General features: G+C 38.3%; 1 protein-coding gene across 1 annotated transcript in view; it reads right to left on the minus strand.

The window, feature by feature from the left end:
• Positions 1 to 3,171: 3,171 nt before the first annotated feature.
• Positions 3,172 to 17,070, minus strand: part of LOC145986755 (venom carboxylesterase-6-like) — a 38,248-nt gene continuing 24,349 nt past the window's right edge. Inside the window, exons 6-10 of the mRNA XM_083121137.1 lie at positions 11,410 to 11,575; positions 7,500 to 7,684; positions 6,977 to 7,127; positions 4,118 to 4,247; positions 3,172 to 3,484 (exon numbers count right to left, since the gene is read on the minus strand). Coding sequence (XP_082977263.1) covers positions 3,268 to 3,484; positions 4,118 to 4,247; positions 6,977 to 7,127; positions 7,500 to 7,684; positions 11,410 to 11,575 — 849 coding nt within the window. The 3' untranslated portion in view covers positions 3,172 to 3,267. The remainder of the gene's footprint in view (positions 3,485 to 4,117; positions 4,248 to 6,976; positions 7,128 to 7,499; positions 7,685 to 11,409; positions 11,576 to 17,070) is intronic.

The raw sequence follows: 17,070 nt of genomic DNA on the forward strand, positions 1-17,070 counted from the left end.
AAACAATTTCAGTCACATGTAACTCAAGAGAGAGAGAGCGCTATCAATTGAGGAATAATTGCATCTGTTCTTATTTATATAAATCTATCTCTCTCTCTCCTCTTTCACCCCCTCTCTCACTTCCTTTCTCTCTCTTTCTTTCATTCCAGATGTTTTGCAATGAAAATGCATGATGTTCAGTGTAGGAATCATTTAAAACATATCAGCGATTATGTTTCATCTAGAGCGAGGTCAGTGTTCATGTTTCAGAGATATTTTTCATACTTTATTTTTCTTCTAATTACTAAAACTCAAAGGAGTAGAAACAGAATGGATAAGATTTAAAAAGGCTTCTTCTTCTTTCCTATCTTTGATTTGGGAAAAGGCTTCTTCTTCTTTGATTATGGAAAAGGCTTCTTCTTCTTTTCTTCTTTGATTATAGAATAGGCTTCTTTGATTATGGAAAAGGCTTCTTCTTCTTTTCTTTTTTGATTATAGAATAGGCTGCTTCTTCTTTTCTTCCTTCTATTTTAGGAAAAGGCTCCTTCTTCTTTTCCTTCTTCTAATTTATTGTCTTTCTTTTTAAAGCGTAATCTTATTTATTATATATATATATGCACTTGCTTTCCCCGCTTCTTTGGCAAACGATACAAGCTATACTTATAGAAAGAGTAGGGTCGACTAAACTGACAATAGCGCCACCTCCTATGTAACAACCAAAGGGGGATAACCAGGATCGCTAATAACAAGCGCTGCCAATAGCCCAGTGCGACTAAAAAGGAGCGCAACCGTAAAGTGCTTTGGGGCGTCTAAATTGACTACAGTGCCACCGGGGACAAACAACCAAAACACTGACAATGTTCTCCTCGTCAGAAAAATAAAGAGATAGATTTCTGAATTTGTTCGCTTACTTAATAACTTTCCTAAACATTTCATATGCGGCCATATTCTTAATTATTTTAATTTACTATATACAACATTCTATTTATTTCTTTTATAGTATTTGAACTCTTCTTTTATATATTTCTCAATTTACTATAATATATATAATCCCTCTTCTCCTTTTTTATAATTTCCTTTGCTCCTCTTTATATAGCGTGCTGCCATCTCTCGTCGATTCCGAGAAACCATTCCTCCTTGCAACTTTCATTGTGTCATCGAAACTGGCACGTGACAAGTAAAGGAGGAAAGAAGAAAGGGGATGGAAGAATGGGCCAAAATGCTTGAAGAAGATGTAAATGGGAACAAGAAAGTATTGTATGGATTAGTGAGAGAAAGGAAAAGACAAAGAGGAGACAGCTAAGGGATGAAAGGGGGAATGTTGTAGAAGAGGAGGAAGAAGTAAGGAGAATGTGGAGAAATCATTTCAAGAAATTGCTGAATGTGTAAAAAGGAAATGAACATGAAGAAGTGAAGGAAAAAAGAAAACAGGAAGGAATAATTGAATCTCATATGGAAAGAAGTGGAGGAAGCACTGAAGAGAATGAAGAGAGGTGCCTGGAGTAGATGAAGTGCCAGTGGAAATGATTGTACTAGGAGCAGGAGTGATTGGTGTGCAGTGCCTGTACAGAGTGTTGAAAACACTGTGTCAAGAGAGAGAAGTGCCAAGAGATTGGACAAAGGGACTAATAGTTCCCATATTCAAGAAGGGTGACAGAAAGGTATGTAAAAACTACAGAGGAATAACACTTATGTGCCACTCAGCAAAGGTGTATGAGAAAATATTAGAGAAAAGAATAAGGGAAGTAACAGAGCTGAACATGAGAGAGGAACAGAATGGATTTAGAAGAGGCAGATCAACAGTACACCTGATATTCACAATAGGCAAATGCAGGAAAGGCACTATGAGTATGGAAATGATTTGATTATGACATTCCTAGATATAGAAAAGGCATACGATAGCATGGACAGAACGAAGATTTGGAGTCAAGGAAGAGATAGTGTGCAGAGTGCAGAGCACATACAAGGCCAACCAGAGCTATGTGAAGACACCAGTGGGAAGAACGGAGTGGTTCAGTATAAGTAATGGACTAAAACAGGGAAATGCTCTTTACCCACTGCTCTTCATAATTACAAATTACAATGGATGTAATTAACGAAGAGGTGGGGAAGAAGATAGGAGAGGAGGAGATGAAGGCCCTGTTGTTTGCTGATAACTTAGTAATATGGGGGAACAGGGAAGAAGAAGTACAGAGACAGCTTGATAGTTGGAATGAGGAAATCAGAAGAGCAGGAATGAAATTGAGCGCAGAAAAGAGCGAGGTGCTAATAACAACAAGAAACAGAGCCAGAAATGTACCAAGAATAAAGATGGACACTGAAGAGTGGAGGGTAGTGGAGAGCTTCAAATATCTAGGAAGCATAATTGAGAGAAGTGGAAGAATAGATGAGGAGGTAAACAGAAGAGGACAAATGGTGGAATCTATTAAAGCATTCGAAGATTAATATGGAACAGGGATGTACCTATGAAATGCAAGAAGGTAATATATAACACATACTATGTGCAAATAATTACGTACGGAGCAGACTTGGACAATGACAGAGAGATAAAAGTAAGATGCAGGCAGTGGAGATGAAATTGCAGAAGGCTAGAAGGGATAGAATAAGGAATGAGGAGATCTGACAGACAGTGGGTGTGGTGAAGCTTGATCAGGCACAGATGAGATGGTTCGGACACACGAAGAGGATGGATGCAGAAAGACTACCAGTAAGAGTTTACAATGCACAAAGAGTGGGAATAAGGCCAAGGGGGAGACCAAGATGTCAGTAGAAAGAGCAGATAGTGGAGAGTGTTAGGAGAAGAGGACAAGATTGGATCACCGTGGTAAGAGAGGAGTGGTGGGAAACCAGCAAAAATGGAGGGGCTTGACTTCTATGCCGACCCAGCTAGAGGCAGGAAACGGCAAAGGATGATGATGATACTAAAACCTATCGGTCCTTTATGAGCACAATTTTATAGCCTACAATTCTTACTTCTGTTATCTTAAAATTAAGTTAGAGAAACACACAACTTCAGATTTTCTGCTCAAAATAACTCCAGCATTGAGGCTAATATACGGAAAGTATCCCCAAACTCCCACCTGGCTCATGGTTACCATGGTAATGCTACCATTCTTTCGAAGAGAGTGTTTACCATTGATCATGCCTATTCATTGCCTTCTTATGTAAGAGTTTATAAATAATTTTTATAAATTTGAAATGTCTGCAAATACTTTATTGCCAAAGCCACAGCCCTATGGAACTAACAACACAGTGAATAATAGAACTATACTTAAATTTAGAGAATGTTCATAGATCTGTTCGACCTGTGATTTTAGTAAAATTTCTTGCTGGATCATTTCTCTTGCCAAGTTCTTTTAGAGGCAGGGATTCCCAGAATTCCTTTTCTTTTGAAAGTAATCCTGTCTTCATTTTGACATCATCCTTTGAAGCAATGCTCAGGTACTCAATGTCACCTTCAGCTGTTACTGGTTCCCATGTGAAGTTTCGGAATGCTGAGGGGTTCCTAGAGCAGAACACACGAAATATTTTAGAAACCATTGATGGACCATTTTCAGATGAGCATAGTGTTTACTTCAAGTTGTAAGTTTTATTAATACGAATTTTCCTTTTAAAATTGACATAATAATTTTGGATAAGAAAATTTCTAGCAATTTCCGCCAATTAACATAATCAGTTTTTATAGGGTTCCCACTGGCTTGAAAAACCCTGTAGGAAAGCCAGTGAAATCAATTTATAACTAGAAAGTTATGGAAATTTCATACAAGTATTAAGGAACATGAGGAACAGGGAATATTACGTGATCTTTGTACATGACATAAATATAAATTTGAGCATGCAATGCTAATTGGACATAATCCACTGTCTGATACTTTAAACTACACTCATTCCAACACTATATTTCAAAAGAGCACCTTTTCTCTCATTTTCAGTTGAACAATTTATTTTTGTCGACAATGTAAACCAAATCTACACAGACGTGGGATTTTAATGATGTCCAATTAATTTTGCATTCTGATTAAGAACCATTGTCACTAACAATCAGAGAATTCATATGAATATGGAAAATCAGGAAATTTAATATGCTTTTTTGGAGGCGAGGGGGAGGCTTTTCCTTAGTCTACTGCTATCTGCTTACCCAGTAATGGCAAAGCCAGTCCACAAGTCTAGAAGTAATTTTGAAACTTCCTTGTCTGGCCCCTCGTTCTCAATATCCTCCATCACTTTCACATCAAGGATGTAGTTTATGTCGTCAGTGTGAGCAACACCTGAAGGTACAAAGTATAAAACATCACTACACAGTTGCAGCCTTCTAAAAGACATCGGCAATTCTTTTTTCCAGTGACATGCAGTGACGTCGACACTTGGGACAGCAATCAGTGGCATGCCCAAGGGAAGTTTGTGTGGGCCTAGTATTACTAAAAAAAGAACGTCAAAGATAGGAAAAAATTGCAAAATGAGGAATGACTACTAAAAAAAGTACATGTAACTCCCATCCTCTCTCGAAAATAAAAAGCAATATGATTTGACTACTGTGACAGAGATCCCGGGTTTGAATCCCACCTTGGCCATTGGTATTCTTCATCGTAGCGTGCTGATGTGATAGTGTGCTGTGATAACCACTCCTCCATGGTTATTGATTTGTTGTTTTAAGTCAACTTTATGCACAGAAAGGCTAATCGGGGCTGGACCTACAGTTTAAAGTGGGATCCGAACCAACGGATACCAATGTGGGACTCCCCATGGAGGTCAGCCGACAACAAAGATGAGAGGAAAGCACTAACCATTCGGATACGTGGGTATCGGTAAAGCAAACTGCATTTTTCCTCAGTGGTAATTTTCAATTGGATTTTTGAAACACCATCTTTGTATAAGATTAAAGTTTTTCAAAAAATTTCCATTGCTTAGATTTCCCTAATTTCTCCATCTCACGATCTCATTACTAAAGGATCCGGGTTCTAGCCCTGGCCTGTGCATGAGTGTTTCTTTGTATCCATCCTTCACCAGTTTTCAGGAGTACAGAGTTCTCTGTTTATGATTGCTCATGACTTCCATAAGCTCATTAGATATTTATCGCGATTAAATCTATACAGTTAGAAAATGCGATGGGAGGTGGCAAAAATTCAATATATTAAAGGAGATAAACAGGTAACAAAACACGCATTTTTGTAGTTTCTTCAATAATATTCATTTGGCTTTTTGAGTTCTGGGATAAATTTTTCATTCCAAATTATTTCATTATTTACAGCAGAGTACAACACACAGGGACAAGAATGCATGCTGGTCATGGGTTCAAATCCCAGCCTGAATTGTTCTATGTGAGGTCCTTAATCAATTTCATCATATCGTCACTCATCCTCATTTTCGCGATAACCAAATGTGGCAGAAAAGTGAAGTAAAATATACCAAACCAACAACAACAATAAGAACGCACATTCTCTTACCCAAATAAATACATCCGTCATTGTGACTGTTTAATTTACCCCTTTTTTTATTGGATGCCAAGAGATTAGTATATTTAAATAAAACACTACTAATATGAGAGCGAGGAGAGCGTGAGCAAATATTTGTTATTTAATCATTATATATTCCATATTTGAAAAAAAATGAAAGCATAACTTTTTTGTCTGCATATAATGTGTTCCCATTTCATAAATAATAAAACTATAGTGCGACCACAAGGAAAAAAAAAACATTGGACGAAAAGCTTTCCCTTCTTCCGTTCAGCTCGGGCCATAAGGAAGCATGGTCCACTCTCCCCCTCCCCTCCTTGCGGGAGTACGGTGCACAGGAGTTGCAGGTCTGCGCAGGTTGTTTTGCTTGTGGTTCCACTATACATCCCATATTATGCATACATGTTGTGTACTTGTAAAAATTTGTGGTGTAAATACAGAGAACATAAGTACTTCTGAATCCCCCCCCCCCCGAGTTCTTTAGAGGATTTACAAAGGATTCAAGGGGATACCAATCCCGTATCTGTTCCTATAGGAGATAGACTGGGGTACTATAAACCACGACCTTTCAACCATTGCAGTGGGGGGAGGGGGTTAGAGAGGTAGAGGCTTAAGTCTTCCCTTTCCCTTCTGGTGGCTGTTTCTACCTGGAACTGGTGAGGCGGAGAAAAAGCCAGCTAGAATAGATCCTTCCAGCCTTGTCCGCTGATCGCATCGAGGGACGAGAAGCGCATGAAAAAAAGTGTTGCATCTGAAATGTGGCTTCAACAAGACAATAAATATTGTGTTTTTTAAAAAATAATTAGAGATGTGAGATTGATTGATCTATCTCTGCTAGACTAGCTACTCCTCAGTGCACGTCACTGCTTTTGCCTGGTATTAAGGCAAATCCCACAACCTGATATCGGATTCATATTCACACAAAAGAAGAAGTAGCAGCGATTAGGGGACATGGGCGGGTGGCAGTACCACTTTTTGCACCCGCACTATGACCTCTTAATGCTAAATCTTGTCTACCAAGAAAAAGTAAACTTTTTCCTCCCCCCCTTTCAGTTTTGGCCTTAATCGCTGTTAGTGAAAACAACTATAGCTTTATGCTATGTCACACTAATTAGGTTTAGCATGCAATGTAGTTGTAGTAGAATCTCATATTAAACTAAGTTTAAGTCATGATTCCAATAACTGTGCATACTGTGGACTCACAACAAACTTTGAGAGGAAACAAACATGTGGATTGTGGAACAAATAAAAATGACTATAAACGTCAGGGTTCAATTGAAGTTCAAGGAGACCAATCAGTTAAGAAGTTGACTTCTTTTTCTGCTTATCAGTGGCTTATTCTCCAATGTTATCTGGTTTACTGCATGTAAACCAACTTTTTTCATATACATAGAAATTGCCAGAAAATTTGAAGTTGTCAAACTTCTATTATTTCTATTATATCTAATTAATGATTAACAAATATATACAATAAATAAGAATTGTTGTGGCAAACCACTGAGGACCAAATTTTTGGAATATGCACTGCTACTTGTCATACCTACCAAATTTTCTTGGTGGTTTTGTGAATACATCTGTTCGACTGTGCTTTCCTCTGTAGGAAAATTGGTAGAAGTAGACTGGTGCAGGGCAGATAGCTGCTGTTGTTTGAGCTGAAAACATGGCATCAAGAATGAAGTTTCGGTCTGACATCATCTGAAATTAAATGAACGTGTGGTGAGGTTTATGCATGTCAAATTTTACCTGTTTAAGGCACGTACAATACATTACTGTAGTTGGTTTTGATTTACTCAAGAATTTAAAAGAGGGGTGGAAGCAAAATAGTCATATGTGACTTAAGACTGACCAAGTCTCTTTTTGCTTGAGATATTCAACATTTTTAACTTTTTGATTGGATTGGTTTCATCATACATGCACAGAAGCATTTTGAATTTCAACGTGTTAAAGCATTTCTCCTTCTTTGAAGTTTATTGAGAAAGAAAAACTAAGTTGCATGCTCTGTCAAAAAGTCCAAATATTATTTTTATACAATTTTAATACTAGTTCTACTTGGAGAAACAAACTTGCCTTAATAACTCCAGGTATAGTTTCTTCATTAATTTGTTTGTCTCCAAAATAAAATTTTCGAATTTTCTCTGAGATCATTTTCATTTCTGTACGGGTTGCTGTGAAATTGTAGTCCAGAATATGAGGAGCAATACTCTCAAACTGCTGATCCAATTCGTGAAGACGGGTTGCAGAAGTAACAATTGCTGGTTTAATAAAAGAATAAAATGTTTGTTAATGGTCCATCACTCAGAAATATATATATGCACTACCACACACAAATTTAATTCTCATTTTATTTTTTCCGTGTCTACATTACTATGTTATAATCATAAATGTGCAAATGTGATATTTACAAAGGTGTCTGCCCATTAAAGATTCTGATATTCATATATGCTTCATGAAAGGCTAATGTTAGATGCCTATTCTATATGAGGCAATATAACTATTACAGAGACGACAAAGAAGTAAAGAGACAGCTGGATATTTGTTATGAGGAAATCAGAAGAGGAGGAATGAAATTCAGTGCAGAAAAGAGCTAGGTGCTAATTAGAACAAAAAACAGAGCCAGAAATGAATCAAGAATAAAGATGGACAGTGAAGAGTTGAGGGTAGTGGACAGCTTCAAATATCTAGGAAGCATAATTGAGAGAAGTGGAAGAATAGATGAGGAGATAAACAGAAGAGGACAAATGGGTGGTGAACTATATCAAAGTGTTCGAAGATTAATATGGAACAGGTGTGTGTACCTATGAAATGCAAGAAGGTAATATATAACACATACTAGTGCCAATAATTACATACGGAGCAGAGACTTTGACAATGACAGAGAGAGACAAAAGAAAGATGCAGGCAGTGGAGATGAAATTTTTAAGGAGTACATTGGGGAAGTCTAGAAGGGATAGAATAGAGAATGAGGAGGTCCGACAGACAGTGGGTGTGGTGAAGCTTCAGGACAGGATAGATCAGGCACAGATGAGATAGTTTGGACACATGAAGAGGATGGATGCAGAAAGACTGCTAGAGTCGAAGAGCTATATGAAAGCGGCTGACCTTGAACAAGCCTCGATGCACAGTAGCAAAAGGAGGAAGTACAGACTGCTGTGGAAAATGCACAATGTTGTTCTTTTGTTTTTCGAGCGGTAAGAATTGGTTTGGTTTTTGTTGTGACTGTTTGTGTTTCTTCAGTGTGATAACAAAAAATTGTCAATATATGTGTTCAAGATGGCTACAGAAACACCTAAGCGTCATGTTCTACACAAACAAGCATGAGATATGATGTACAAAGTACATTTGTACTTGGTGCAGAGTCTGAAGAAGACCTTGCTAGAAGGTTGAAACATTACGTTTAGTTTATGTTTTATAATAAAATAAATTACTGCCTTGGTCAGCATATTGAGTTTTTCAAAGTGTATCAGATCTTCCAAAGTGAATCTCGCAGTGCAGACAGTGCCTCGTGTTTGTCAGGGAGCAGTGTTGCCAAGTGCAAGAAGCGTACAGCGGCTGCATGTGGGATAGGTCTGCGTACAGTTCAGACGATTGTGAAGGAAGCCAGGCCGTCGATCGGTGATACAGGGTCAGTTTCTTTTCGCTCGCCTGGCAAACGTCGTAATCGGCGAAAGAATGTTACGCACTTGGGCAATTTTGATAAAGGGGTATTGCGTAATATTATATTTGATATGTAAGTAAATGGCGAATTTTCTACTGCAGTGAAACTTAGGGCTAAATTGAAGGAAGCTATCGGGTTTGCAGGCAGTACGTGGTGAGTGTTAAAAATTTTGAAAAACATGGGGTTCAGATATAGGAAAGGCAACAACGGGAGGAAATTTTTAATGGAGAGGGGTGATGTTGTAGCTGCGAGAGTGATCTTCCTCAGAACCATGCACGAAGTCAGGAAAGCTGGTACTGCAAATATATACTATTTAGATGAAACGTGGGTCAACCAGAATCACACGAAGATGAGCTGCTGGAGAATGAGTGATGGTTCTGGTGTGTTAAAGGTGCCATTAGGAAAAGGTGCTCATCTTATACTGTGTCATGCTGGTTCAGCTGCTACAGGCTTTGTGCCCCAAAGTAAATTGGTTTTCCTCTCCAAAACAAACAGTACTAACTATCATTCAGAAATGACCCGTGTTTCGAAAGTGGTTTCGCGAGCAGTTCTTGACGTTTCTCGCTCCTGAATCCATGATTGTAATGGACAACGTGAGCATACATTCCTTGCAAGTGGATAAAACGCCTTGTTCGAACACAAGGAAGGCGGATATTATGGCATGGCTCTATAACAAGAACATTCCCCACACAAGCACGCAAACCCGAGCAGAATTGTTGCAGTTGGTGAAACATCATACACCAACTCACAAAAGTTACGAAAACGATATAATAGCTAGAGAATATGGTCACAGAGTTGTTAGTCTCCCACCTTATCATTGTCAGTACAACCCGATTGAAATGATTTGGGTCCAGGTGAAGGAGTACGTAGCTGACAAGAACAAGACTTTCAAAATTGTCGATGTAGAGAAACTGACTCACGAAGCAATAGACAGAATAGGTGTTTCCGAGTGGGCAAATTGTGTGGCTGATGCAGAGAAAATACAAGAAGATGACTTCCAGCATGATATAGTCAGAGACGATGTCATCGAGCAGGTCATTATAAATTTGCAAGACACGGATTCCGAAGAACTTGAATCAAGTGATGAGGTTGACAGCAGTACGGAATGAGCGTTATGTAAGTAAATGGCATTTTAATTTTTCTTTTCAGTTCATGTTATGCATGCCAAACAGCTGTTTTGTTATTGTGAGTGCCACAAGTCCAGCGCATCGTATCTGCAGCAAACGAAGTTGCCTTTGCCGTGCCGCGAAAGAATGAATCAAGTTCTTCTCTCGTTTTCTCGGTAACCAAATAACATATTGCTGTAAATATTATACGAACTTAAAATTTGGAGTTTTCTTTGTAATTTTCTCACTGGAAGTTATTTCAAATCTAATTTAATAAAAATCGGCTCGCAAGAAAAAAATTTCTCTATGCAATAATGGTCAATAAAATATTTCATTTCTTTCACTTACTTTCAAGATTCTACACGTTTAATTGACAGCACAACACAATTGTGTAAAGCTTTCTGGTAATACTCATGCAGGATTGGTATCGATTGTTGCAATAATAGCCATGCAGCGGCAATTTACAATTGTTTGAATGTAAGCCGTTGTTTTTTTATTTTGTAAGAGCTGGCGAGAACCCCGAACGGTGAGTAGGTGGCAACAGCGGAAATGTATCTCCCTCTCTCTCTCTCTGTGCGGACTTGTCAAGGTCAGCCACTTTCATATTGCTCGTCGACTTTTTTTTTAGTAAGAGCTTACAATGCACAAGGAGTGGTAATAAGGCCAAGGGGGAGACCAAGATGTTAGTAGAAAGAGCAGATAACGGAGAGTGTTAGGATTGATTAATTTGTTGTTTTAAGTCCACTTTATGCACAGGAAGGCTAATCGGGAATGGACCTACAGTTTAAAGTGGAATCCAAACCACTATGTGCCTCCACCGGGAATCAAACCTGGGACCCCTTGATTACAAGGCGACGACGCTACCACTGCGCCATCGGGGAGACAGTGTTAGGAAAGGAGGACAAGATTGGAACACCGTGGAAAGAGAGGAGTGGTGGAAGACCAGGAAAAAATGTAGCGGTTTGACTTCTATGCCAACCTAGCCAGAGGCAGGAAAGTGCGAAGGATGATGATGAACAATATTAAAATGAATCTCCCACTAATCTGATATAATTGTTGAGCATACAGTTGAAAAATTATAAATGAATGAAAAATATTTTGTTGCAAGAAAATGGCAAATATATTCATGCAATTTGATGAGACCACAAGGAAAGAAGAATGTGTTCTGTAAGGTCAATTGCATTCCATGTTATAAGAAAAATATTCTGAAGCCTACCTCCTGCACCATAAAGACCTTCTTCTGTTGTAACCCCTGTAATCCATGGTAGTGGCTTTACTTTCCCTTTGCTCAACAGGGTGTAAGGATCCTCAGGTAGGAAGGGGTTCTTCCCAGCCTTCTCCACAGTGGGGGCAAAGGGGATGAATGGTACGAACAGCCATACCTGCATTTGGATTGAAGAATTAATATAATAATGATATATTTATTTAGCAGGCGAGGTTCAGTGAGGTTCCCACTGAACCCTTGTCAGAATACAGTCTATAACACATGTCAACAAATTTTACCTTTGAAAATTGTACAGAGAAGAAACATTGTGATCCTGTATAAATATGTGATGCTGAATCCCAAAATGTAAGCCATTTTTTTTACAGCACCCTAATATTTGTTTGTTATTTTAGTTTTTAATACACTACATACAAAAAAATGCAACAAACTTGAAGAGCATACATTTGCAATAATATTGCATGTTGTTGAATATATAATGGAAATTGACATTCAAAATGACAAATTAAATGTATGACAGACATTATATTATACATATAGTATGTATATCATTGTAACAATACAGTTAAATACAATTTAGTGTAATACAGTTAAATACAATTTAGTGCAATACAATAGATGTATCTGTGACAACTTGCATTTACATAGTGGAATGCAGGAACCACTTCAAGAAACTTTTTCTTTTATGTGCTGTCGAATCCTCTCGTTGAAGGAACCAACAATAGTCCTTCATCATAGATGGATCCCAGGGGCGTGCCGTGACCTTTCGTGATAGGCAAGCGATGGGTGAATTTTTCGTTTCGGTTAATTATAACAATTTCAAATATAATATAGGCCTACACACATCCCTACTTACAATAATGTGCATAATGGTGACGTATCGGGCTTGAGTGTGTGAAGTGCATACATACCGTAAAATCAAATCTTCGCTGCACGGTTTTTAAAGAAGGAAAACAGCCTTTCGATATAACTTTTAAATTCCAACCATGAAGAAAATTATGATTTACCTGATATTTGAGGGCAACTGTAAATTAAATTACGTTCTTCTTTAACCCTGAAAATAAGAAACATCCTATTAGCATAAAGTTTCGATCTTAAATAAACGGACGGGTTTCGGTTTCTTACTTGGCTAGAATTATGAATCATGACTTGTCTTCAGTTGGATGCAAGCGCAGATGTGATTCTGCGAACGTTCATGTCTTTGCACTGCATTATAAAAATTGCTCAAGTCACTCACCGTAGCCTGTATAGTTCCATCAGTGGCGTGCTCAGGATTTTCGAAAGGGAGGGGTTATGTATACTTTTTCTTGGTAGTCAGCCCTCATTTTGTCATATTTTCCTACCTTTGACGTTCTTTTTTAGGAATACTTGGCGAAAGGGGGGTTATAACCCACATCAACCCCCCCATCCCATGCACGCCACCGAGTTCCATGGTCCTAAATTTGTATTGAATAAAACACATGGCCAACAAAATAATTTATTAAGATCATTTCTGCCACATAACCACATAATATTGTTGTACCGAGATGTTTTAAACTGCCTAATGAAAACTTTCCCATCTTTCTTAGTTGGTTTGGTTATGAACAATTCAGGACACAGTCGCTTATGGTTCACAAGCTCCAACCTTTCACGTTATGTTCTCGAACTGAATGGTTTTGAAAGAAGGCCCCTAATAATCAAGTCCTTACCTGCAACACTGCAAATCGATGGCTCGTCTGGTATGTCAACCATGGCGGAAATTTTCAATGTAGAATCATACTTTTACATCAGGTACAAAAACATTACACAAAGAACAGAAAAACACAGCACAATATCACAGTAAAAAACAACACGCATCCGCAACACCCACGCTTCTTCCGTTTCACCCTACGTGCAGTTGCAGTGTTACATACCCTCCATATTTCCGAGTAACTGACTACATGACGGTTATGTTCAAGTACCGGCTGTGATTTCATTTCTTATAAATAGCATACGACTGGTGATCACTGGCTAACTTCATAATGTAATTTGTTAATTACTATAGAGTTTCAAACATGAAAATCGTACCGCGTGAGGTGGTGCTACGGACGCACAGAAAATTCTGAAAGTTAGCAACCTTGTGGCCAGTGTGGACGAATTCTTTCCAAAACCCTTGCCAAAGACAGATGCGGTCTTGGTGTTGCTTGCCCTCGGCCTATTTTCTTCGTGAACGGGGATCGACAGTGACCATGCAAGAACTGCATAAGTCACTCAAAAAGCGGGGAAAAAGGCGAGCAGTCCTCTTCCTCTAACGCGGTCAATCGTGCCGCATCGCCCAGCGTCGTCAAGGGTGCAGCCGGTTTATGTTTCAAGCCAATAGAACAGGAAATAGGGGAAATGAAAATTCTGTAATGTAAATATCTTATAGTAAATAAATCCCATTCTAAGGTGTATAAAGGCATTGAAAAACACGTACTTAAGATATCAAAAGTGTTTTAAAAAACAACGCAAGCGGCGCTTGCCCCGCCTTTCCTTACTGCACACTTCTGATGGATCCCATTTTTCTTTATAATGCTGCTCCATCTGCAAAATGTCCTGGTGGAAGCGTTCACCTTCTTCGTTGCTCACAGCACCCAGATTGTTAGGGAAAAAATTGAAATGGGAATGTAGGAAGTGGATTTTGAGAGACATCCTGCACCCAATGCCTTGTAATTTTCAAGAAGTGTTTGCACTAGCTTTTCACTATCTTCTTCTTTCTTGTTGCCAAGTAATCCTATCACAGCAGTTTTAAATGAATCCCATGCTGCAAGTTTCTTGGGAGAAAGTTTTTCTTAAAAAAGGCTATCATTTAACAATTTTCTAATTCGTGGTCCAATGAAAATTCCTTCTTTTAATTTTGCATCACTCACAGCAGGAAAAATTGAAAATAAATATTTAAAATTGTGTCCATACCTTTTACAAAATTTTTCATTAGTCCTAATTTAATATGGAAAGGAGGAAGAAATACTCTCTGAGGATCGACTAAAGGGGTAAATTTGACATTATCTTGACCTGGCGTGAATTCTTCTCTTACTGGCCATTCTGTACATATGTAGTGGTGTTGAGTATCGCGGCTGTCCCAGAAGCACAGAAAACAAGGATATTTCGTAAATCCACTCTGAATGCCAAGTAGAAGACTAATTATTTTAAGGTCTCCGCATATATGCCAATGGTATTTCTCGTATTTAATTACCTCAAGAATATGGCACATATTTTCGTAAGTTTCCTTAATTGCTACAGAGTGTGCTACAGGCACAGAAGAAAATTTATTACCATTATGTAACAAAACTGCCTTTAAACTAACTTTAGATGCATCAATAAATAAACGCCATTCCTCAGAATTATGTTGCATAACTAACTTTAACATCAGATCACCTACATCATTGCATGTACAAACTCCAGAATCTGTAATGTTGAAAAATGGCAATAAATCGTAATTTCTGTTTCTGTACACTGAAAGATTTGTACCTTTATTAAGCAATTTCCATTCTTGAAGCCGAGAACCTAGAAGCTCTGCAGACTGTTTAGATAGGCACAAATCACGTACCAGATCGTTAAGTTCCTCTTGTGTAATGAGATAAGGCCCTTCCTCTTCATTTTCATCTGAAACATAGGTGTCATCGTTTGAGGTACAAAGATACAGCTCCATATCATCATCAGCTGGCCCAGTCAAATCTGGCAATGTAGAAGATGGCACTGGAACGGGCTTGTTGTCGCCGTGCGGTATGTGCCTTATTGTGGAAGGGAGGTTTGGATATTGAATACACCTCTTGTTTTTAGATGAAAAACCACTCATATTTGTTAAGCGAAAGCAACAGTCATCGGTATGGTTTTTTCGTTCACGCCAAACCATTGGAACACCAAATGACAAGTGATCTTTCTTGCAATTCAACCACTGAGTCAGTCTTGCGTTACAATATGTACAGACCACGTGAGGTGCCCAATCACGATCCTCGTCCCCAAGAGCACAGCCGAAATACAACTTATATGCTGTCCTCAGTAGTTCGGGAATCAAACGCCTACGATTTTTCGGTGTAAATTCACCGCAAACGTAACAAAATATATTTGGTGAATTTTTACAACTACGCCTTTGCTTCTTCATATTCGAACACTGATCGCTGCCACACACCATAAAATGCTCTACCTTGGCTGAAGACTATGACTCGCCTGTGATAGTAGGCACCCCGAATGACACGCATTTAACGCAGCATCAAACAATGCTTCCTTCCTACTGGTTGTCGGTGTGTAAAAATTATACCTTTTAACAACAATGTAGCCTTTCAACAATGCTTATTTAAGAAATAAGCTAATAACAATGGAAACAAACACATCTGTTGTATGAAAACCTAATTAACATTTACTTTATGGATGAAAAATAAGGTCAATCAAGAACTCATAAACCTTACGTGATGGGAAAAACTAATTACTTTTTTGAAATCAGCGTCACCGAATTAGTAAAGTGCACCATGTTTCTTCCGTGTACATTTTTCATTGTTGACATGTGTAATTAACATACATGTCCGATAAAGAAAAAAAACAGAAAATAAGAAAAGATGAAAAACAACATATGGATAATTGAAAATCAAAATAGAACTATAAAGTGTAAACATGCAACATATGCAGTCCCTGTTAAGAAGTGCCACTAACTGTAACATTCAAGAGTCTAAAAAATACATATTTTTATTTTACAAAGTTATGCCCATTTTTCATGGGTTCAAGATTAAGTTGCTGGGCCTCCCCAATGGCACAGTGGTAGCATCATTGCCTTGTAATCAAGGGGTCACGGGTTCGATACCCGGTGGAGGCACATAGTGGTTCGGATCCCACTTTAAACTGTAAGTCCAGTCCCGATTAGCCTTACTGTGCACAAAGTTGACTTGAAACACCAAATCAATCAATCAATCAAGATTAAGTTGATGTTCAAGGTTTCAAATGGTTTTGAATAGTGATTTATCAAACTGTAATATTATTATGAAGGTCGGCTGGACCTTTAGCCAATGCCAGGGCAGCTATTTTCAAATTTCCCTCTCTGTTTGAAAACTGCTGATATTCCAAAATCTAAAAAAAAATACATGTGCTTAGAATTCCTTCTAGAGCATTCACGTGAATTTTCGTGTGGTTTGATTTCTCCATTTCCTAATATTACCAATAGTTTAATGGAATTATGTAGCCACAAAACTATTGAGGATATCTAGACAACAGGGAAAGCAAAGCACATGAAGATTAACTTGAATGCTCTTGAAGGCATTCTCAGTATCTGCAATTTTTCAGACTTTGGAATATCAGCAGTTTTTTGAAAGGAGAGGAAGAGTAGCTGAGGCATTGCAATTTACACACTGAAGAGGATGCAGGTCCATTAACTGGTGATGGTAGAATCGGCGGCTATGTTGACAGCAAGCAAATTGTCCTTTGGTATTCTCTTTTATTCTACATTCAAAGTTGTAAGGAATGGACTTGTGATGAAGATGAAACAGTAGATGATGTCTCTGCTTTGTTGTTTTAGTTCCAAAGTTTATTTTCAGTTAACTTTATTCTTAGAATAGGCTGATTGGGAGAAAACCTACAGTTTAAAGTAGGATCCAGATCACTGTGCCCTGTACCTTCACCAGGGATCAAACTTGGGACACTTTAATTACAAAGCAACAAATTAAAGTGGGT

This window comes from Lepisma saccharinum, chromosome 4 (assembly GCF_977018435.1).
Source record: "Lepisma saccharinum chromosome 4, izLepSacc3.1, whole genome shotgun sequence".
NCBI lineage: Eukaryota > Metazoa > Arthropoda > Insecta > Zygentoma > Lepismatidae > Lepisma > Lepisma saccharinum.